At 45.4% G+C, this 24,156-nt stretch overlaps 1 protein-coding gene across 2 annotated transcripts in view; it reads left to right on the plus strand.

Moving 5' to 3' along the window:
- The window catches only part of LOC140427024 (S-phase kinase-associated protein 1), a 36,166-nt gene extending 12,326 nt beyond the window's left edge, over window positions 1-23,840 (plus strand). For both annotated transcript variants that reach the window (XM_072512427.1, XM_072512428.1), the window contains exons 3-6: window positions 3,586-3,659; window positions 11,450-11,593; window positions 22,035-22,175; window positions 22,709-23,840. In XM_072512427.1, the coding sequence (XP_072368528.1) occupies window positions 3,586-3,659; window positions 11,450-11,593; window positions 22,035-22,175; window positions 22,709-22,744 (395 nt within the window). In that variant the 3' untranslated portion in view covers window positions 22,745-23,840. The remainder of the gene's footprint in view (window positions 1-3,585; window positions 3,660-11,449; window positions 11,594-22,034; window positions 22,176-22,708) is intronic.
- The last annotated feature ends 316 nt before the right edge of the window (window positions 23,841-24,156 follow it).

Consider the following 24,156-nt stretch of genomic DNA (forward strand, 5'->3'; position numbering starts at 1 on the left):
ATTTGCTGCCCAGTAGTAGCCACCCAGATTCGGCAGCGCCAACCCTCCTCGGTCCCTACTGCGCTCCAGAAACCCCCTCCTTACCCTCGGGGACTTATTCGCCCACACAAAAACCCATCAAACTCCTGCCTACCCTCTTAAAAAAGGCTTTGGTGATTACAATTGGAAGGCACTGGAATACAAAAAGAAACCTCGTGAGGACCACCATTTTGACCGACTGCACTCTACCCGCTAGCGAGAGCTGCAACATGTCCCATCTTTTGAAGTCCTCCTCCATCTGCTCCACCAGCCTCGTCAGATTCAGTTAATGTAGGGCCCCCCAACTCCTAGCTATTTGGATCCCCAGGTACCGAAAGCTCCTTTCCGCCCTCCTCAGCGGTAGATCGTCTATCCCCCTTTCCTGGGATCCTGTACTACAAAGAGTTCACTCTTCCCTACATTAAGCTTATAGCCCGAAAAATCCCCAAACTCCCTTAGAGTCTGCATGACCTCCACCATCCCCTCCACTGGATCCGCCACATACAGCAACAGGTCGTCTGCATAAAGCGACACTCGATGCTCCTCCCCCCCTCGGACCACCCCCCTCCATTTCCTGGACTCCCTTAATGGCATGGCGAAGGGTTCAATTGCTAATGCAAACAACAGGCGGGACAGGGGGCACCCCTGCCTCGTCCCACGGTACAGACGAAAATGTGCTTCATGAATCCGGCATCATCCCAGTTCGGGGCGTATACATTTACCAATACCACCCACGCCCCCTGCAACTTATCGACCTCCATTGTCCACTACGATATTCTTGGCCTCAAACAACACCCGCTTCCCCACCAAAATTGCCACCCCTCTGTTCTTTGCATCCAGCCCCAAATGGAATACCTGTCCTACCCATCCCTTTCTTAACCTAACCTGATCTGCCACCTTCAAATGTGTCTCCTGGAACATGACCACGTCTGCCTTCAGTCCCTTTAAGTGCACAAACACTCGGGCCCTCTTTACCGGCCCATTCAGGCCGCTCACATTCCACGTTATCAGCCGGATTTGGGGGGCCTCCCTCCTCCTCCCCCCCCCCCCCCCCCCCCCCCCCCCCCCCCCCCCCGGTGTGGGAATCTTTTGCTCCCCCCATAGCACTCCCGTAAGTCAGCTGACTCCTGCTGACCCCGGCTTCCCCCGCCGTCCCGTTGACCCCCCCCCCCCCGCCGTCCCGTGTGGGTATCTCCCAATCAGTGTGCGCTCCTCCATTCCCCCCACCCCTCCGTTCTTCCCTAGCGCGGGAAAAAGCCGGCGCTTTCCTAAGCCTACCCGCCCCCTCTGGCGCAGCTTCTGTCGCAGCTCCTGTCGCGGCCTTGTCTCATTTCCCCCATCCCCAAGCCTCCTCTCCCTCCAGCACCAGCGCCCACCGGTCTTCTTACCCGGTCCCTTTCCCCATCCCCCAGCCCGTGGAACATTTCCTGCGCGTGATTAACACCCTATGTACAACAAACATCAAACATCCCCCCCCCACCCTCACAAACCCTCAGTTTGAGTCCAACTTTTCAGTTTGAATAAAGGTCCAAGCCTCCTCAGGCGTTTCAAAATAGTGGTGTTGATCATTGTATGTGACCCACAATCGAGCTGGCTGCAGCATTCCGAATCTCTCTCCTTTCCGGTGCAGCACCGCCTTGGCCCGGTTGAAACCCCGCTCTCCTCTTTGCAACCTCCGTGCTCCAGTCCGGGTATATTCGGATCTCCGCATTCTCCCAGCTGCTGCTCCGCTCTTTCTTGGCCCATTTCAAGACCCTCTCTCTGTCCGTGAAACGGTGAAACCTCACCACAATCGCCCTTGGCGGCTCATTAGCCTTGGGCCTCCTCGCCAGCACCCGGTGTGCCCCATCCAGCTCCAAAGGCCTTGAAGGGGCCTCCGCGCCCATCATCGGCTCGAGCATCGTGCTCGCATATGCCCCGGCATCTGCCCCCCTCCACTCTTCAGGGAGACCCAGGATCCGAAGATTCTTTCTCCTCGACCTGTTCTCCAGGTCTTCGAATTTTCCCGCCCACCTCTTGGGCAGCGCTCGTGCGCCTCCACCCTCACCGCCAGACCCAAGATCTCATCCTTGTTCTCATTAGCTTTTTTCTGCACCTCCTGGATCTTTACCTCGTGGGCCTTCTGGGTCATCCCTAATCCTTCAATTGCCGACAGCATAGGCGACAGCATCTCTTTCCGCAGCTCCTCAAAACAGCGCTTAATGAACTCTTGCAGCTCCGGCCCGCATTCCACTTTGTTTTTCTTCCCTCGCTTCTCCCGCAGCTCTAACGCCGTGTTTTTGGCTGTTTCGCTTCTAGTCCGATCCATAAACGGTGAAGGGGGACCTCACTCTCCCCTTCCCACACGGAACGTCTTCAAAAAAAATTCCCGTTGGGGCTCCTCTAGAGAGCCCGAAAGTCCGTGATCGCGGGAGCTGCCGAATCGTGCAGCTTAGCTCCGCATCGCCGCAACCGGAAGGCCCCAAAACCTAGAAAATTCTAACAGGACTAGACTAGATGCAGGAAGGATTTTCCCGATAGCGGAGAGTCCAGAACCAGGGCTGTCAGTCTGAGGATAGGGGATAAACCATTTAGAACTGAGATGAGGAGACATTTCTTCACCCAGAAACTGGTGAGCCTGCGGAAATCTCTACTGCAGGAAGCAGTTGAGGGCAAAACATTATATGTTTTCAAGAAGGAGTTAGATATAACTCTTGGGGCTAAAGGGATCAAAGGAAAGTAGGAACAGATTACTGAGCTGGGTGATCAGCCATGATCATAATGAATGGAGGAACAGACTTCTGCTCCTATTTTCTACGTTTTATGCTTTTTTAAAAAGTGCAAAACTTTAATAGGCTCTGATTCAGAATTGCTGTCGTATGCTGTTTAATTTCAATAAAGATTGCCAGATTATGGTGACTGACTATTCAATGTAATATTGACATTTTTCAATGGAGTTTCTCATTACTAGCCTAAGACGTCCCAAAACTATTCCAATTTGTGAATATTTCTCCGAATGTGTAAAATAAATTAATTCATCTTGCTTACCAGTTCTTTTCTTTAAAAAAAAATTCTGGTGTTTTGCTTTCTGTTCTTGCATTACCATCCCTGTACTAGACAGTGAGGACAGGCAAACAAAATCCTTTATCCAAACTATCCCTCTTGGCACATTTGAGAAGCCTTAATAAAGTCTGAAAGACTTCTAACAGTCGAATTTGCATTTTACTTCTGCTGATTAATCCCTTTCTAAGATGGAACGCACTTTCTGAATTTTGACTTTCTTTGCTCTGAACTGATTAGAAGTCTTTCATTGTCCTCCTTTCACCGGAGAACCTGATTTTAGATCCATTGTTGTGCAAAAGATTTTAGTAGAATCAAAGTCACACTGAAAATTGATATTTCATGGCTGATAGTGATGCTTTATAGTGTACAGATGGGATGGAGGAGAGGAGGTGCTTCTTACTGCATCACTCACTCCATGCAATGTCTGATTTTAATGTCTGATTTTAATGTCTGATACTGCTATCTGTTAGGGAAGCATGATGGATAATGTTAAATTTTAAAATATTAATGTTTTATTCTAAACAGATTTGGGGATGGACGATGAAGGTGATGATGATACAGTTCCACTTCCAAATGTTAATGCTGCAATTCTTAAAAAGGTAAGAGGCCAGAAAATGCTATGTGTGCTCCAATCAGAATTATTTCAATGAATATGTGGAAGCTTCAGAATATCATGCAGTGATAAAATACTTCATGACGATGCCGTATAAGATAGGCATAACTGGTAGCAAACTTGCCTCGTTGAGGTAAGGGGTTGAGGCACTAGGCCAGGTAGTCTAATATAGAACTTGAAGGAGTGCCGCATTGTCAGAGGTGCCACTATTCTGATGAGATGTTAAACCGAGATAATAAGCCAGATGTACAAGATCCCACAGCTCTATTCAAATAGGTAGTTTTTCCGGTTTCCTGGTCAACATTCCTACTTGGCGAACACCATTGAAACCAGATTAACTGCATGTTTGCAGTTTGTGGGAGTTCGCTATGTACAAGTTAACTCTCACATGTCCTGACATATCAACAGTGACTGTACTTGAATAATAATTGAATGTGCAGTGATTTAGGACATCCTGAGGACAAGACATTTTTACATGCAAGGTTTATGGTGTCATCAGTTTTTGTCCACTTATTGTGTATACCTCATAGATTTAATATAATGGGTGTAATTTTGCCATAATTTGGCAGTAATTCCAGGATTTGAAACTAAATTATCAGTGGAAATAGAGTGAGCAAACTGTATGAGACTGACAGAGTGGATCGCAAGCTGTACTCTCACATTTGGCATCTGGATTTGAACCTAGCCCTGACTGATGGAGCAAAGGTTTATTCCTCTGCTGAGTTTGGAATAGGCCCGTGTGGAATAGGTTGGGGAAATCTCAGCCCAATTCCCACTTGAGTAGAGACCTGTAGCATAAAGTAACAGTCACATTTGCCAAATGCCGCGCTGAATTTAATACAGCCAAGGTGGCTCTGTCCATCTGGGGTGCAATTTGGGATACTGTTCCCGGCCAAACGGTGTGTAACCTTCCGGGAAAGGAATTCTACCTCACCGCTGTGGCTGATAAGTTTGTGCATGGGCGCAGGCTGGGAAGGCAGCAGCAACAGTGAAGACAGATTAATTTTAAAGGAAAAGACTTTTGCCCAGGACAGAACTGCCTCACTTTCAACCTAGCTTTGAGTCCCAGGAAAGAGGGTATGAGAGCGGAGACGTGCAGAAACAGGTAGGGGAGGGGGGGATAATACGACGGGGATCGCTCCCGGTTTGGGGGGGGGGGGGACCACACTAGCGGGCAAGCTAGTGTGACTGCAAGAGCTTTTGTAGCTTTGTGAAGAGAAAAAGACTGGTGAAGACAAATGTAGGTCCCTTACAGTTAGAATCGGGTGAATTCATAATGGGCAACAAAGAGATGGCAGACCAGTTGAACAAATACTTTGGATCTGTCTTCAATAAGGAGGACACAAATAACTTTCCGGAAATACTAGAGGACAGAAGGTCTAGCATGAAGGAGGAACTGAAGGAAATCCTTATTAGTCAGGAAATTGTATTGGGGAAATTGATGGGATTAAAACTCGATAAGTCCCCAGGGCCTGATGCTCTGCATCCTAGAGTACTTAAGGAAGTGGCCCTAGATATAGCAGACGCATTGGTGATCATTTTCTAGAGACTCTGGAAGAGTTACAATGGATTGGAGGGTAGCTAATGTAACCCCACTTTTTAAAAAAGGAGAGAGAAAGAGGATAATTATAGACCAGTTAGCCTGACATCGGTGATGGGAAAAGTGCTGGAGTCAATTATTAAAGATGAAATAACTGCATTTGGAAAGCGGGACAGGATCGGTCCGAATCAGCATGGAAAGGGAAATCAAGCGTGACAAATCTTCTGGAATTCTTTGAGGATGTGAGTAGAGTGGACAAGGATGACCCAGTGGATGTTGTGTATCTGGACTTTCAAAAAGACGACTTTTTTAAAAAAAAAAAAAAAAAAAAATTTTTATTCTCCTTTTTCACATTTTCTCCCACATTTACATCCATCAACAATAAACAATAATCAGTAAGATATGTCAGTCCCCATAATAACAACGATCCCATCTACCCACCAACGCCCAAACCTCAACCCGCATGTTTACATAAACAAATGACAAAAAGGAATCAGGGATTACCCGTAGTCACCCTTAATCTTACACAGCTCCCCCCCCCCCCCCCCCCCCCCCCCCCCCCCCCCCCCCACCCCAGGTCTCCAGCTCCTCCCATCCACTGCCTCTTGTAAAACTCCTCCCGACCCCGGTTCCTTCCCCCCAACTTTCCACCCCGGCTAGACACTCGGACCCTGTTCTGCCGGGCTCCGATAGCCGCAGCCCCTCCCCCCACCTCACTCCCATTCACTGGCTGGCTTAAACCAACCAGCTTGGAGGCCCCCGCCCGGGTCCCTTTCCCACTTGCCCGGCCCTAGGAAAGCCCAAAGATCCCCTTTTAGCACACAAACCCCGCATATCCACCTACACCCAAAGAACCCACATTTCGAGTGCAAGTCCCGTCTCTTGTCCAAATATATACCACATTGGCTCCTTTAGTCTCTACACCCGCGCGCAGTGATACAAAAAAGAAGAAAATACAGTCATGAGGTTACATCGGCACATGGCCATTCCTCAATTTGTCAGTTCTGTCACAGTCCTTCTGCTTTCGCAAACTCCTCCGCTGCTTCCGCCGTTCCAAAATAAAAGTCCCTGAGCTTGTAAGTCACCCTCAGCTTCGCTGGATATACAATGCCGCACCGCACCTTGCTAATGTACAGTGCCCTCTTCACCCGGTTGAAGGCAGCCCGCCTCGCCAGCTCCACCTTAAAGTCCTGGTATACACATATACCAGCTCCAGCCCACTGCACCACCCGCTTCTGCTTGGCCCAGCTCAGGACCTTCTCCTTCACCCTGTACCTACGGAAGCACAGAGTCACTGCCCTTGGCGGCTCACTCGCCTTTGGTACAGGCCTCCACGACCGATGAGCCCGATCCAGTTCATATCGGGAGGGATCCTCCCCCAATAGTTTTGCCAGCATCGCGGCAAAATACTCAGTCGGCTTCGGTCCTTCAACTCCTTCGGGCAGCCCCACAATCCTCAAATTCTGTCGCCTGGATCTGGTTTCCAGGTCTTCCATTTTTCCTCGCAGATCCTTGTTAGTGTCCATCACCTTCCGCATCTCTTTCCCCATCGAGGCAAGTTGATCACCGTGCTGCAATAACGTCGTCTCCACTTCCTTCAGCGCCTCCCCTTGCTCTCGCACCTCCGCCACTGCGCTCGCCACCTCCGTCCTCACCGGGGAAACCGCCTCCTCCACCAGCACACTCAAAACCTCCCTCATCTCCTTCCTCACCGTCTCCATGCATTTCGCAATCTGCGCCAACTGCTTTTCACATTCCGCAGCCATCACCTTAGTTATTTCTTCAGCCGTAAGCAGTGCGGCCTTCCCTGGTGCTCCAGACTCCATTTTCCTTGGTGACCCCGCGGTGACCTTTCCACTCCCCGACGGACCTTCAGCTGTTTTTTTTCCGGCCGTTTTCTTGCTCATCCTCGACATTTTTCTTTGGGTTTTTTTTCCTCCTGTGTCTTCACTGTGCCTCCTCCGTGCCTTCTCCCTGTTTCTGCCGCCTCCGTGGTCCCTGGGACCGGGCTTAAAGTCCCAAAAATGCCGTTCTCGAACGGGAGCCCTCCATTGTGCGGCCGCCTCCCGCCCGCCGTCACCAGAAGTCCTCTTCAAAAAGAGTTTTGACAAGGTCCCACACAAAGATTAGTGAGCAAACGTAAAGCTCATGGTATTGGGAGTAATGTATTGATGTGGATAGAGAACTGGTTGGCAGACAAGCAGAGAGTGGGAATAAATAGGTCCTTTTTTAAAGTGGCAGGCAGTGACTAGTGGGGTACCGCAGGGTTCAGCGCTGGGAGCCCAGCTGTTCGCAATATACATTAATGATTTGGACGAAGGAATTGCAGACGACACCAAGCTGGGTGGCAGTGTGTGCTGCGAGGAGGATGCAGGGTGACTTGGACAGGCTGGCTGAGTGGGCAAATACTTGGCAAATGCAATATAATGTGGGTAAATGTGAGGTTGTTCACTTCGGTGGCAAAAACAGGAAGGCAGATGATTTGATTTTTGATTTTGATTTGATTTATTGTCACATGTACAGAAGTACAATGAAAAGTATTTTTCCGCAGCCGAGGAATGTACACAGTACACAGTTATTATCTGAATGGTGGCAGTTTAGGAAAAGGGGAAGCGCAACGAGACCTGGGTGGAACAGTTGCTCAAGTTGGCATGCAGGTACAGCAGGCGGTGAGAAAAGCTAATGGCATGCTGGCATTCAAAGCAAGAGGATTTGAGTATAGGAGCAGGAGTGTTTTGCTGCAATTATACAGGGCCTTTGTGAGGCCACACCTTGAGTATTGTGTGCAGTTTTGGTCTCCTAGTTTGAGGAAGGACATTCTTGCTATTGAGGGTATCCAGCGAAGGTTCACCAGACTAATTCCAGGGATGGCAGGACTGACATATGAAGAAAGACTGGATCGACTGGGCTTGTACTCACTGGAGTTTAGAAGAATGAGATGGGATCTCATAGAAACATATAAAATCCTGATGGGACTGAGCAGGCTAGATGCGGGAAGAATGTTTTCAATGTTGGGGGCATCAGGAACTAGGGATCACAGCCTAAGAATAAGGCATAAGCCATTCAGGACTGAGATGAGGAAAAACTTCTCTCAGAGTTGTGAACTTGTGAAATTGTCTACCACAGAAAGCTGTCGGGGCCGGTTCGGTGGATGTATTCAAGAGGGAGTTGGACATGGCCCTTGTGGCTAAATGGATCAAGTGTTATGGAGAGAAAGTGGAAGTGGGATACTGAATTTGCATGATCAGCCATGATCACAAATGGTGGTGCAGGCTCGAAAGGCTTACTCCTGCATCTATTCTCTATGTTTCTAAGCCTGTGAGGGTGAAGGGGGGGGATGCTGTGGCACAGCTCCCAGTTGGTAGGGTGTGCCTGGCAGAGGGGTTGATAGTGCTAGAAAATGGGGGGGGGGAAGAGGGGGAAAGACAGGAGGGGGGTAAAGGGGTGGGGACCACGGGGGCACAGAGAGGGAGGGGGCAAGAGCGGAGGACAGACCCAAGAAGAGGAACTGGGGGAGGGCGGATGGGTAGAATGCTGGCTACAACAGGTGTCACACAGTGGCAGCGGAAACAGCGGCACCAAGAGTGGCCATCTTGGTGGACGCCAAAGCAAAAGGAAACCCTGGAGTGCAGGGGCTCAGCCGCATGGAATGAATGGCACAGATGGCATCTTGGATGGCCCCTGGACAAAGGGAAACCCTGGAGTGCAGGGGTGCTACCACATGCAAAGTACAGTTGACCTCGCAGGAAGGGGTGGGTGGGTGGGTGGGGGGTGGTGATAGAAACCCCCTATCAGGATAGTTACCTGAAACATCGGGGGACTCAACGGCCTAGTGAAAAGATCGGGTGTCCGCCCATCTGAAAAGCCTGAGGGCTGACGTTTTCTTCCTCCAGGAGAGACACCCGAGTGTGGGTCAGACGTACCAAACGTGTTGTAGGACGAGAGCTATGGGAGTGATCATACTACTGAACAAGAGGACAGCCTTCACGGCGATAAAGACGGTTACAGACCCAGGAGGATGGTATGTCATGGTTAGTGGTGTCTTGGGATCGCCCTTAGAGCGGCGAAGGTGTGGAGAGGTATCCAAAGGGAAGACAGAGCATAGAGTCTCACTCTATGCGGATGACCCACTCCTCTACATCTCAAACCTCCAGACCAGCACGGAAGGGATAGTGAAACTCCTAAAGGAGGTCGGAGCCTTCTCTGGTTACAAGCTTAACCTGAGCGAGATCTTCCCTGTACACCCGCAGGGGGGAGGGACAGAGCTGGGGAATTGCCGTTTAAGTAGGTCCAGACCAAATTCCACTAGCTGGGGATCCAAAGAGCCCACGACTGGACACTGATCCACAAATGGAACCTGACAAGTCTGGTGAGGAAGCCAAAAAGGACCTGCAGAGGCGGGGCCCACTCCCACTCTCTCTCCATCTCCCATCCAATGACTCTGCACCTCCCGCTGCTGGGTTATTCTTTCTTCCAACTTCTTCCATCGGGCGGGAGATACAAAAGTCTGAGAACACGCGCTAACAGGTTCAAAAACATTTTCTTCCCCGCTGTTACCATACTCCTGAATGACCCTCTTATGGACTGAACTGAGCTCTCCATACATCTTCTCTACTGAGTAGTACTACACTCCGTATGCTCACCCGATGTCTGTGTATTTACATTGTCTATTTATGCATGTTCCATGTTTTTTCATAAGGAACGATTTGTCTGGATTGTATGCATAAAAATACTTTTCACTGTATCTCGGTACACATGACGAATCCAATTCAATTCAACACAGATGATCAAAATGAACATGCTGCCTAGGTTCCTCTTCCTGATCAGATCCCTCCCGATCTACATCCCCAAGCCTTTTTCAACACAGTCGACAAGTTAATCATGGCTTTTGTGTGGGTGGGGAAGAGCCTATGATCCAAAAGAAGGTCTTCCAAAGGAGGAGAAACGTGGAGGCCTGACCCTTCTGAACCTACTGTCCTACCACTGAGCGGTCGCTGCAGAAAGAGTGAGGAAATGGGTCAAGGAACCGGGAGCAAAATGGGTGAGGATGGAAGAGAGTTTCTGCACAGAGACACCCCTCCGAGCCCTATTCACTCCTAGGGGAGTTGTACTGTACGGTCATGTATGGGCGAGGTTTGCTCTCTCTGGACGAGACAACAAAAAAATGGGAGGAGGAACTAGGTGTAGTTATAGGGGAGGACTCTGGATTGAAGCACTGCACGGGACAAACCTAACCTCTACGTGCGCAGAGCTGAGCCTAACTCCGCTAAAGATGGTGCACAGCATGCATCGGAGGTGGAGGACAAATATGAACGGTGCCAAACAGCCCCGGCAAACCACACCTACATGTTCTGGGCTTTCCCCAGACTTGGGCTTTCCCCAGACTTGTCAGGTACTGGATGACCTTCTTTGAGGCCATGTCCAGGGTTGTGGGAGTGAGGGTGGAGCCATGCCCAGAAGTAGCAGTCTTTGTGGTATCAGATCAGCCAGAACTCTTCGTGGGAAGGGGGGTCGACGCCCTAACCTTTGCCTCCCCGATTGCTGCTGGAGAATCCTGCTCGGCTGGCGATCGGCAACACTGCCCAAGGCTGCAGACTGGCTGTCCATCCTGGCGGAATTTCTCAGGCTGTAGAAAATAAAATTTGCCATTCATGGGTTGGAAGAAGGCTTCCATAGGACTGGAAGCCGTTGACTAACTTGTTTCAAGACCTGTTCGTAGCCAGCAACCAGTAGAATAAGGTGGGGGGACAAGGCACGGGCGAGCCACAGGGCAGAGAGGAAAAAGAAAGGGAGAAAGGAAGAAGGGGGGGAGAAAGCATGCAAGGGACAAGCAGAAAGAAAAAAGCTGCAAGGGACCGGTCCCAGGGGAAGCTAAGGCTCAAACCAAATTGTATATAAACGGCTGTCAATATGTGTTTCGGCGATATTGCGGAATGTAAAATATGTATGCTGACTAAAGTGGAGTTACGGTCACAATTGTTGTGATTCTCGCCTGTTGAATATATGTATTGGTTCTTGCGCGGTTTTGTAATTTATATATTGTTGGATATAAAATATGAAAATGCAAACATTTTTTTAAAAACTGAGTGCATTGATATGAATGGTGAGTATGACTAAGATATTCAAGTATTTATGTTACTTTTTGTTCATCTGTATTTTTTCTAGTTCCAAGTCTTTCTCTCATTCATCTACGTTCATCTCATTCATCTACACATTCCTGCCCATTGTTGCTTTAGGTGATTCAATGGTGCACTCACCACAAGGATGATCCTCCTCCTCCCGAGGATGATGAGAACAAGGAGAAGAGAACAGATGACATTCCAGTATGGGATCAGGAGTTCCTCAAAGTAGACCAAGGAACACTATTTGAGCTAATTCTGGTCAGTAATTGTTAAGTATATTAGTAAAAACTGTAAATTTGTCCTCCGCTTCCAGTATCCCTGTGTGGCCGATTATCCTGGACATGCAGATTGGCTGGAGATCTGCTGCTGAACTTCAATCTATTCTCTAGCCTGCTGCCCATGTTTGTTCTTCTTGACCCCTGTCCATAATCTCTCCAAAACAGTGAGTGTATGATCAGGAACTTGCATGGTCACCATTCATCATGGTGCCAAATTCCATCGCACTCTCTGGCACAGCCCATGAGCCATCCTCACCAAGTGTATAATGTACATTTCTTGTGATAAAACTGTGCTTACAATTACTTTGGGGTAGTAATTGATTCATCCTAGTATTTGAGCCACTGCCAAACGACTCAGATTTCCAAAATGCTTGATGCACCTTTGTGCCATAAATGGAATCTTAAGTTTAAATGTGAATTTTTAATCTCAAATTGTAGTGCAACAGAGAATTTCCAACTTTTGCAAGCTCCTGGTCCCTAATACCGATAGCTCATTACACTTTAAACTTTAGCATTGAACTTTATGCTCTTGTGGAAAGATAACTCCTGTCCCTGCTACAGTACTGAAATGGCCCTAATCAAAGTAAAACTGACAACCATGTGATTGTGACCACCCTTGTACTTTGTGACCTCTGCAGGCTTTAATATAATAAATCACACCATCCAACTCTAATGCCCCTCTATTGTCTCACTCTGTAGGACGGTTCTTGTTTGGTTCTATTCTTTTTATCTTATTGCTAAAGCAATGGCTTTCCTCTCATCCCTGTGTCATTAGCTCTGGAGCATTCCCAAAATTGATCCATCCTTGGACCCCTCTTCCGTATTTGCCGGTTACCTCTTGGCAGTGTTATCCACTGACATGTCAGCTTCACAAATGTATGTTGCTGAAAACTCAGGTGTTCCTCTCCACCACTTCTCTTGGCTCCTCATTACCTTGTGCTGTCAGACTGTTCATCTCCTTCTTGGATGAGTTGTAACTTCCTCCAGCTAAGCATTAGCCAGAAGCCATTGTCTCTGCTCCCGAATGACAAAATCAGTTCCTTCATGACTGATTCCACCTCTCTTCCTGTCCACTGTGTGTAATCACGATCCTAAATTGTGATAATTTCTCACTATCATCTCTGTACTTGCTAACTTCCCGTCCCCCCAAAACCCCAATTTTTTATCGCCTCTCTTTATCTCTGAAAGCTCCTTTAATTCCGCAACCCTACCTAAATACAAAATCCCTTCTCTTCTGACCTCTTGTGCATTCCCCCTCCTATCGCCCCACTTCAACTGCCACTCGCTGGAATTTCCTCACTGATCCTCGCTCCCACCCTCTTCCTAATTTCTCCTGTTTCTGTGAATAGCTTGGGATTTTTTGCTGTAAAGATGACGTATAAATGTAAGTTGTTCGGTGCATCTGGTGTAATTCAATTTCCAAACTCGAAAGTGAATGCGGTTGCCTGATGTGAGGATTTGATTTGATTTATTATTGTCACATGTATTAGTATACAGTGAAAAGTATTGTTTCTTGCATGCTGTACAAACAATGCATACCGTACATAGGGAAGGAAGGAGAGACTGCAGAATATAATGTTACAGTTGTAGCAAGGTGTCGAGAAAAGATCAACTTAATACGAGGTAGGTCCATTCAAAAGTCTGATGGCAGTAGGGAAGAAGCTGTTTTTGAGTCGGTTGGTACGTGACCTCAAACTTTGGTATCTTTTTCCTGATGGAAGAAGGTGGAAGAGCGTATGTCCGTGGTGCGTGGGGTCCTTAATTATGCTGGCTGCCTTTCTGAGGCAGCGGGAATTATAGACTGAGTCAATGGATGGGAGGCTGGTTTGCGTGATGGACTGGGATACATTCACAACCTTTTGTAATTTCCTGCGGTCTTGGGCAGAGCAGGAACCATACCAAACTGTGATACAACCAGAAAGAATGCTTTCTATGGTGCATCTGTAGAAGTTGGTGAGAGTCATAGGTGACATGTCAAATTTCCTTAGTCTTCTGAGAAAGTAGAGTCGTTGGTGTGCTTTCTTAGTGTCGGCATGGGGTTACCAGGACAGGTTGTTGGTAATTTGGACACCTAAAAGCTTGAAGCTCTCGACCCCTTCTACTTCGTTCCCATTGATGTAGCCAGGGGCATGTTCTCCACTACGCTTCCTGAAGTCGATGACAATCTCCTTCGTTTTGTGCAGAGCTCTGCATTCTGAACTGTATGGCCCATAGCTTGCTCACAAATACAGTATTGATTCACAAATGAAGGATGGCTGTGGGTAATTTATTGGAGAGCTGTTGGCACCAGTAGAATTCCATTCTATTAAAAGAGGCAATGCCCAGAAAAGTGTTAGGGAGAAATTTAAAAAGCAAAATAACTGAGCAAATTAAATGATCTATTATCATTGCACAGATCTAATGTATTATACTCTATTAATAAGGACAATTATTAACCTTCCATCTGTCAAGGATATCCAAGAATAATTGGAGTTAGATAAAGGGTACTCTTAATATCTTGCCCAAATATGCTCATGAAGAGAATGTAACTAAAACAGCTGCATTCAGAACTGATTATTTATTAAGTTGTTGATTTTGCTTCTGCATTCATAATGAAATGAATTAGCCTTTTGTAAATGAATGGATACTGAACAATCGACATCCAGCAACAAGCACATTGCCTTGACTTTTACATCAGAGGATTGTGCGTTCAGACCCTCCTCCAAAATATGAGCATCTAATATAGACCATTGTGGTACTGAAGGAGTAATCTGTTGTTAGAGGTGTTTTCCTCTGGTTGAAACGCTAAATAGCTGCCTTCTGTTCCAATGGGCATTGGAAAAAAATCCTATGATGCTATTTGAAAAGGTGATGGGCGTTCTTGTTTGCTGACCAACGTTGCTCCCTTAGTGGACACCACTAAAAATAGATTAACTGGTCATTCACCTCTTTGCTTTTTGTGATATCTTGCTCTGGGAAAATTACTGCTATTTTTCCCTTCATGACAAATCAAGTATGTGCATTTCTTTGAGAAACCCAACATGAGTGAAAAGGTGCTGAAATTACCCTGTCTTCTGATAAATGGATCCCAACAGATGGTGCAGTATGAAACTAGCTGTAAATCCCTGCCTTGATAGTTTATTGACAGAGCGCAGCATTACATACATCTGCTTTCCTACCTACTAACCCAGCGGTCTCTCTATTTATACTCTTTTCAACCCCTGTGTAGTTAACTAGACTAATGAATCAAAATAAACTGATTAACCAAATTGACAGCCTCTTAAAGAGGCGCTGATGAAAGCGTAAGAATTTAAAGCAAACTTAACAAACTAAAGCATTAAGTAATTTTTGGGGCCAAAATGATGCACTCCACCCCTTGCAGACTCTCTTTGTACTCTTTTGAGCAAAACAGTGAAGCAATTAAACTGAATGAAACAAACTTAGCGACAAATTAAAAGAGCAGCCTCTCCGTCTCTCTCATGTGTTCTCTAGGCACTTTTGTACTTCACCTGTGTGTTTTAATCTAATTAACATACTATTAACACTCATCCCACAGTACCTTCCCATATAAAGTGTTGTACAACTGCGCTTTTACCTCTCCTCCAGCCAAGATCCAACCACTTCCAGATGAAACAATGGTTCAGATATGCTTTCCATTTAGTGTACTGTATTTGTGGCTCACAGTGTGGTCTCCTTTGGACTGAGGAGACCAAATGGAGATTGGGTGACTACTTGGTGAGTTCTCCCATTGAGCCAGAGAAGACACAGCCAGAGTGAGACAGCAAAGAGTGAGTTTGGGAATTTGAATCTAGGTGGGAATTGAATCAAATCAAATCAGTAAGTCAGCTCCTTTTAAATTTCAGGAGTTTAATTTATTTAGAATTGTGCAATGTAGGTTAACAAGGGCTGCCCCACCCACTCTCATAACTGGTTGGCAGTTAAGTGTCAGTCACTTTAATCTACTTAGGTCTAAAAGCAGGTGGGTAAGGGGAGTCAACTCAGGCCAATTTAAAAAGAGCAACTTGTAACTCACTCCCAGTGAGTTCTCCCAGTGAGCCAGAGAAGACACAGCCAGAGTGAGACAGCAAAGAGTGAGTTTGGGAATTTGAATCTAGGTGGGAATTCGAAGCTGGGTGGGGAGGAGGTGCTTTTTATCCCTGGTAAGTGACTGGTAAGTAGTTTTTCTTTTCATTGTCTAATTTATTTATTTTTTCATTTGTTTTTTGGAATTGTAGTTGTATAAGTTAACCTAAGGTTTAAGACATGGCAGGAGATCTCAGACCCGTGTCATGCTCCTCGTGTGCGATGTAGGAGCTCAGGGACACGTCCACTGTCCCTGGCTCCTTCACGTACAAGAAGTGTGTCCAGTTGCAGCTCCTGTTTGACCGCTTGACGGCTCTGGAGCTGCGGATGGACTCACTTTGGAGCGTCCGCGATGCTGAGGACGTCGTGGATAGCACGTTTAGTGAGTTGGTCACACCGCAGGTGAAAGGTACTGAGGGAGGTAGAAAATGGGTGACCAAAAGACAGAGCAAGAGTAGGAAGGCAGTGCAGGTGCCCCCCTGCGGTCATCTCTCTGCAAAACAGATACACCGCTTTGGATACTGTTGAGGGAGATGGCTCACCAGGGGAAGGCAGCAGCAGCCAGGTTCATGGCACCGTGGCTGGCTCTGCTGCGCAGCTGGGCAGGAAGAAGAATGGCAGGGCTATAGTGGTAGGGGACTCAATCGTAAGGGGAATAGACAGGCGGTTCTGCGGACGCAATCGAGACTCCAGGATGGTATGTTGCCTCCCTGGTGCAAGGGTCAAGGATGTCTCGGAGCGGCTGCAGGACATTCTGGGGGTGGGGTGGGGGTGGTGAACGGCCAGCTGTCGTGGTGCACATAGGCACCAACGATATAGGTAAAAAAAGGGACGAGGTCCTACAAGCTGAATTCAGGGAGTTAGGAGTTAAACTAAAAAGTAGGACCTCAAAGGTAGTAATCTCAGGATTGCTACCAGTGCCATGAGCTAGTCAGAGTAGGAATGTCAGGATAGATAGGATGAATGCGTGGCTCGAGAGATGGTGCAAGAGGGAGGGATTCAAATTCCTGGGGCATTGGAACCGTTTCTGGGGGAGGTGGGACCAGTACAAACCGGACGGTCTGCCCCTGGGCAGGACTGGAACCGATGTCCTAGGGGGGGTGTTTGCTAGAGCTGTTGGGGAGGGTTTAAACTAATGTGGCAGGGGGGTGGGAACCGATGCAGGAAGTTGGAAGGTAGTAAAACAGGGACAGAAACAAAAGGCAGTAAGGGAGAAAGTGTAAGGCAGAGAAGCCATCGTCAAAAATCAAAAAGGGTGACAGTACAAGGTACAGCGACTGAGGGGAGCTCCGTGAATAGGACCAGGAATACTAAAAGGAATAAAACGGGAAGTAAAAACATTAATGGTAAGCGACGCGGCAGGTTGTTACATGAAGATATGGGTTCAACGCCAAGGAAAATTAGGAGAAAGGTTAAGAGGGAATATAACTTAGGAGAGGTTACTGATCGAGGTGTTAAGATTCAGAACAGAGATTAAAAAACCAACATACATGTACTTTACCTGAATGCTCGTAGTATTCGGAATAAGGTAAATGAGTTGATGGCGCAAATCATCGTGAATGACTATGATTTAGTGGCCATTACTGAAACATGGTTAAAGGATGGTCACGACTGGGAGTTAAATATCCAAGGGTATCAAACTATTCGGAAGGACAGAGTGGATGGTAAGGGAGGTGGTGTAGCTCTGTTAATTCAGGATGACATCCGGGCAATAGTAAGGGATGACATTGGTGCTATGGAGGATAAGGTTGAATCCATTTGGGTGGAAATCAGGAATAGTAAGGCGAAAAAGTCACTGATGGGAGTAGTCTATAGGCCACCAAATAGTAACATTATGGTGGGGCAGGCAATAATCAAAGAAATAACTGATGCATGGAGAAATGGTACAGCAGTTATCACCGGGGATTTTAATCTACATGTCGATTGGTTTAACCAGATCGGTCAAGGCAGCCTTGAGGAGGAGTTTATAGAATGTATCCGCGATAGTTTCCTAGAACAGTATGTAATGGAACCTACGAGGGACCAAAAGGTCCTAGATCTGGTCCTGTGTAATGAGACCGGATTGATTCAGGATCTCATAGTTAGGGATCCTCTCGGAAGGAGCGATCACAATATGGTGGAATTTAAAATACAGATGGAGGGTGAGAAGGTAAAATCAAGCACTAGTGTTTTGTGCTTAAACAAAGGAGATTACAATGGGATGAGAGAAGAACTAGCTAAGGTAGACTGGGAGCAAAGACTTTATGGTGAAACAGTTGAGGAACAGTGGAGAACCTTCCAAACGATTTTTCACAGTGCTCAGCAAAGGTTTATACCAACAAAAAGGAAGGACTGTAGAAGGAGGGAAAATCGACCGTGGATATCTAAGGAAATAAGGGAGAGTATCAAATTGAAGGAAAAAGCATACAAAGTAGCAAAGATTAGTGGGAGACTAGAGGACTGGGAAATCTTTAGGGGGCAACAGAAAGCTACTAAAAAAGCTATAAAGAAGATTGAGAGTAAACTTGCTCAGAATATAAAAACAGATAGTAAAAGTTTCTACAAATATATGAAACAAAAAAGAGTGGCTAAGGTAAATATTGGTCCTTTAGAGGATGAGAAGGGAGATTTAATAATGGGAGATGAGGAAATGGCTGAGGAACTGAACAGGTTTTTTGGGTCGGTCTTCACAGTGGAAGACACAAATAACATGCCAGTGACTGATGGAAATGAGGCTATGACAGGTGAGGACCTTGAGAGGATTGTTATCACTAAGGAGGTAGTGATGGGCAAGCTAATGGGGCTAAAGGTAGACAAGTCTCCTGGCCCTGATGGAATGCATCCCAGAGTGCTAAAAGAGATAGCTAGGGAAATTGCAAATGCACTAGTGATAATTTACCAAAATTCACTGGACTCTGGGGTGGTCCCGGCGGATTGGAAATTAGCAAACGTGACACCACTGTTTAAAAAAGGAGGGAGGCAGAAAGCGGGTAATTATAGGCCAGTGAGCTTAACTTCGGTAGTAGGGAAGGTGCTAGAATCTATCATCAAGGAAGAAATAGCAAGGCATCTGGATGGAAATTGTCCCATTGGGCAGACGCAGCATGGGTTCATAAAGGGCAGGTCGTGCCTAACTAATTTAGTGGAATTGTTTGAGGACATTACCAGTGCGGTAGATAACGGGGAGCCAATGGATGTGGTATATCTGGATTTCCAGAAAGCCTTTGACAAGATGCCACACAAAAGGTTGCTGCATAAGATAAAGATGCATGGCATTAGGGGGAAAGTAGTAGCATGGATAGAGGATTGGTTAATTAATAGAAAGCAAAGAGTGGGGATTAATGGGTGTTTCTCTGGTTGGCAATCAGTAGGTAGTGGTGTCCCTCAGGGATCAGTGTTCGGTCCACAATTGTTCACAATTTACATAGATGATTTGGAGTTGGGGACCAAGAGCAATGTGTCCAAGTTTGCAGACGACACTAAGATGAGTGGTAAAGCAAAAAGTGCAGAGGATACTGGAAGTCTGCAGAGGGATTTGGATAGGCTAAGTGAATGGGCTAGGGTCTGGCAGATGGAATACAATGTTGACAAATGTGAGGTTATCCATTTTGGTCGGAATAACAGCAAAAGAGATTATTGTTTAAATGAGAAAATATTAAAACATGCTGCTGTGCAGAGAGACCTGGGTGTGCTAGTGCATGAGTCGCAAAAAGTTGGTTTACAGGTGCAACAGGTGATTAAGAAGACAAATGGAATTTTGTCCATCATTGCGAGAGGGATGGAGTTTAAGACTAGTGAGGTTATGCTGCAATTGTATAAGGTGTTCATGAGGCCACACCTGGAGTATTGTGTTCAGTTTTGGTCTCCTTACTTGAGAAAGGACGTACTGGCACTGGAGGGTGTGCAGAGGAGATTCACTAGGTTAATCCCAGAGCTGAAGGGGTTGGATTACGAGGAGAGGTTGAGTAGACTGGGACTGTACTCGTTGGAATTTAGAAGGATGAGGGGGGATCTTAAAGAAACATATAAAATTATGAAGGGAATAGATAGGATAGATGTGGGCAGGTTGTTTCTACTGGCGGGTGAAAGCAGAACTAGGGGGCATAGCCTCAAAATAAGGGGAAGTAGATTTAGGACTGAGTTTAGGAGAAACTTCTTCACCCAAAGGGTTGTGAATCTATGGAATTCCTTGCCCAGTGAAGCAATAGAGGCTCCTTCATTAAATGTTTTTAAGACAAAGATAGATAGTTTTTTGAAGAATAAAGGGATTAAGGGTTATGGTGTTCAGGCCGGAAAGTGGAGCTGAGTCCACAAAAGATCAGCCATGATCTCATTGAATGGTGGAGCAGGCTCGAGGGGCCAGATGGCCTACTCCTGCTCCTAGTTCTTATACTCTTATGTTCTTTGTGAAACACTCTGTTCAGTCTGTAAACATGACCACGAGCTTCCAGGGACCTGTCATTTTAATTCTCCACCTTGCTCTCATGCTGACATCTCTGTCCTTGGCTTACCGCACTCTTCCAGTGAAGTTCAAAGTAAGCTTGAGAAACAGCACCTCATTTTTTGATTGGGCACTTTACAGCCCTGCAGGTTCAACATTGAAACAATGGAAGAAACCATAAAACCCCTACAGTGCAAATGGAGGCCATTCAGCCCATTGAGTCTGCACCGACCCTCCGAAAGAGCAGTCCACCAAGGCCCACTCCCCCGCCCTACCCCTGTGCATTGATCATGACCAATTCACCCAATTTGCACATTGTTAGACTGTGGGAGGAATCCGGAAACCCACGCAGACACGGGGAGAACGTGCAAACTCCGCTGTCACCCAAGGCCGGAATTGAACCGTGGTCCCTGGAGTTGTGAGACAGCAGTGCTAACCACTGTGCCACTGCCATTCAACAATTTTAGATATAAACTGTCTCCCCCTGCTACAGGCCCCGCCCTTTCTTTGCACGTTGTGGTTTTGCTTATTTTTGTTTCAGACAGCAGCACATCTGTTTTAGGCACATCTTTTCTTGCCCCATCACCATTCCCTTTCGCCTTGTAAGACTAACTGTTCTGTCATTCGGTCTCTCCTGTCTTCCACCCTACCACAGACCTTCCTCTGTCATTGTCCCACCCACCCCTTGTTCAAAACCTGCGACACTTCTAGGTTTTCACAGTTCTGAGGAAAGATTATCAACCAGAAATGTTAACTCTGTTTCTCTTTCCACAGATGCTGCCTGACCCGAGTATTTCCAGCATTTTCTGTTTTTATATCCAGTATCTGCAGTATTCTGCTTTTTGATCATATCCTATTGAAGCTGCTTAGTTGCTTCAGTCGAGATGATAGTTTGATGAGTCTAGTAGGAAACTAAATCCCTCTTCACATATCTGTCTAGCACAGTCAAGGAACATTATCTCTGCATGCCCCTGCTGCTCTTTCCCTTCAATAGTTCAGCATATTTTTAAATTGTTTTGATCTGCACTTGTATTCTAGCCATGGGGAGAAAGATTGTTTAAAATACTGATCAGGTGACAGTTCCCAGGCTTCTATCAATGGCACTTTATAAATAGATTGTAGCTGCACAAGCAATTTGAAAGACTGTGGCCATCTTTGATGCCATCCTTCGCCCTCAGGGCTGTATTTACATTTGCCATCTCTTTGTGCCTGCTGGGTTCAGTCCTACGAACTGATTATTGTACACATCCAAAACAGTCTGTATGCCACATTGGCATATCAGTTTCCTGTGCTAGCCGAACATAGTGCATTTGTATTTTTTTGAAATAACCAGTTGGGAAGGTGAATAAGGTTAATAATTAACAAGTGTGTCAAAAAGTATGCTTTGTTCTGCTTAGACGTCCTTCAAATAAGTCCCGATGTAATTGGCTGACACAAGGCTACAAATCCTCTATTGAAATAATAGAAAATGAAGTATTAAGTGATGAAATAAATCTTGTTAAATCTTTAACTTTGTTCACTTACCACTTTGTAGCATGACTTAAAATAGAAAGTTTATTTATCTGAATTGTCGTTAAATGTTACTTGGTAAGGGGAGAATTTGGCCTTAGAAGCTATTCGTCGTTTAATCTTCAGAATCACAAAATTCCTTTCCATTGATGACCTGGTGTGAAAAGTCACTGGACAGCATCTCAAAGTAGATTTTACAGCTAAAGAGGGAATTTTGCACAAATTATTGTTTTGCCACTTGGCTGATTTGGGCAAGCTATTTTCAAGAAACACTATACAATCCCTGTAAATATACATAAATCACCAACTAAAATTTTGTTATACTTCTAATTTGTTGGGGTCACATTGTTCCTTTTAGTCTACCTCTTTTTATTTGGTGACGGGGTGGAAATCTGTACAGTTGATACCTGTGTTTATGTTTGTAATTTAGGCTGCAAACTATTTGGATATCAAAGGTCTGCTTGATGTGACCTGCAAAACAGTAGCAAACATGATCAAAGGTAAAACTCCTGAAGAAATTCGTAAGACTTTCAACATCAAAAATGACTTTACCGAGGAAGAAGAAGCACAGGTAACAACACTTTTATTTATAATTCATGGTTGCTGAAAGCACTTAAAGTTAGATTCTCTGATTTTGAAATAAACCGGTTGCTTGTTGTCAATCAAATCAAAGAGCCAATCTAAAACATTGAATAACTGTTCTATTTATTCTCGGTCGGTAAAATGCCTTGCTTCTGCAGACAGTTTAAATATAAGCGGAGTATGCCTACAGTGAACAAAGAAACAAACTGGAAATGTAGAAATATGATTATCAGGGCAATTAAATTATTTTACTTTGTATTCAGTTTATTTTGCTTAGCTTATTATAAATAAACTTTGTGCTAATTTATTTTTATAGTTTACTAGGACATTTCCTCTTAAAGCCTAGATTATTGAATTGGGGGAGGGACACTGTAATAGTGATTGCCCCTTTTATTATCACAAAGTTTATTCAGCTAAAATAATGCAACTTTGATGTAGTTGTTTTTCTGATGAGTAATGTAGGCACGATTCAGAATTCCATCTCTTTAGGTGCATTCTTTTCACTGTTATTATTCTTTTCAGGTTCGTAAAGAGAATCAATGGTGTGAAGAAAAGTGAAGATCCCACCGCTCTAATTCTCCATCACATTCAAAGAATTTTCCAGTTGCTGTTGCACTGCACTGTTTTGTAAATGTTTAATATTTGGAAAATTCAACGAAAGGAAAAAAATAATTTGCGTATTTAGTTGCATGACATTTCCTTACTTGTTCAGAGCAGTATGTTCTCAGCTTTACCGTGTTATTACTCTATAGGATTGGAAGCGACATCTAGCTTCGCACCACGCGATTCATTGTAGGAGTCTGCATTCAAGAGGAATAGAATGCCGATGTGTTATTAAATAGTATGGGCTAGACAAAATCCTTCAATATGATGGGCACGTCTGACTTTCATATTATCTAGTCTGGAAGGCAAATGAAGACACGGTATGCATTAAGGGAGTTTTGTTCAGTAATTAATGACATCAGGTTCAATCTGTTTAAATTATTGAAACTAGAATATGTTTTTTTACCACATAGCTGTGGAATAATTGATATAATATTTACAGCATGAAGAATATGGCCAGATTATCCATGGTAATTTAAAAGAATATATATTTTCTGTGAGCTATTTCTTTGTTTTAAAATTGTAACCTCCAATTCTGTTTTTACTGACATTTTAGCAACCCTTTATGGGTTCAAGTACAGAACACATACTTTGCATTCTAGCCGAGGATTGTGGCATGCTTTTATAATAAAGGATCACTGTGGGTCCACTTTCTAATGTGGTATTAAGCACAACTTTTCTTCTGCTTTAATTAAGTTTCACTTCATTACACTGGTTTTCTCTCCCCCACTGCATTATCCTGCTATTGTCTTGGATGTAAGTAATAATTTGAAGTATTGTATGTTTAATTGACCTGTGGTGAAAGAGCCCTAGTAAGATCCTGAACGGAATTTGTCATCTTCAAATACAGATCCCCTACGTTAAAGCTCACTCTAACAGACTGGACAAATGCTCTAATTTGCATAGACCGTTTAGTAATTTAGAATTAGATTTGTTAACTTACTGTAAAATGTACATACTGCAAATACAAATCATTAAAATACTACTTCTGTCTGTAATTACTGTGATTTCTGTGTCATTTGATTGCTTAATAAAATTGATCTAGAACTTACATTCATGATCCATGTTTTACATCTTTATTTTATTGTCAATCATCAGAATTTTCAAAACTTAATTTTTTTAAATCTTTGCTGTTGGCATTGCCAGAAAGGCCAGAATCTGTTGCCCATCCCTAATTGCCCTTGAGAAGGCTGGTGGTGAACTGTTGCCCTGTGCTCCTGCAGTCCATTTGGCTACCAGGGCAGGTAAAAGGCCAGGCATCCTACGGCGACTAACTCCCCTCCTGACTCCCCAAAGCCTGTCCACCATCTGCAAGGCATAAGTCAGGAGTGTAATGGAATACTTGCCATCTGCCTGGATGATTGCAG

Source organism: Scyliorhinus torazame, chromosome 7 (assembly GCF_047496885.1).
Source record: "Scyliorhinus torazame isolate Kashiwa2021f chromosome 7, sScyTor2.1, whole genome shotgun sequence".
NCBI lineage: Eukaryota > Metazoa > Chordata > Chondrichthyes > Carcharhiniformes > Scyliorhinidae > Scyliorhinus > Scyliorhinus torazame.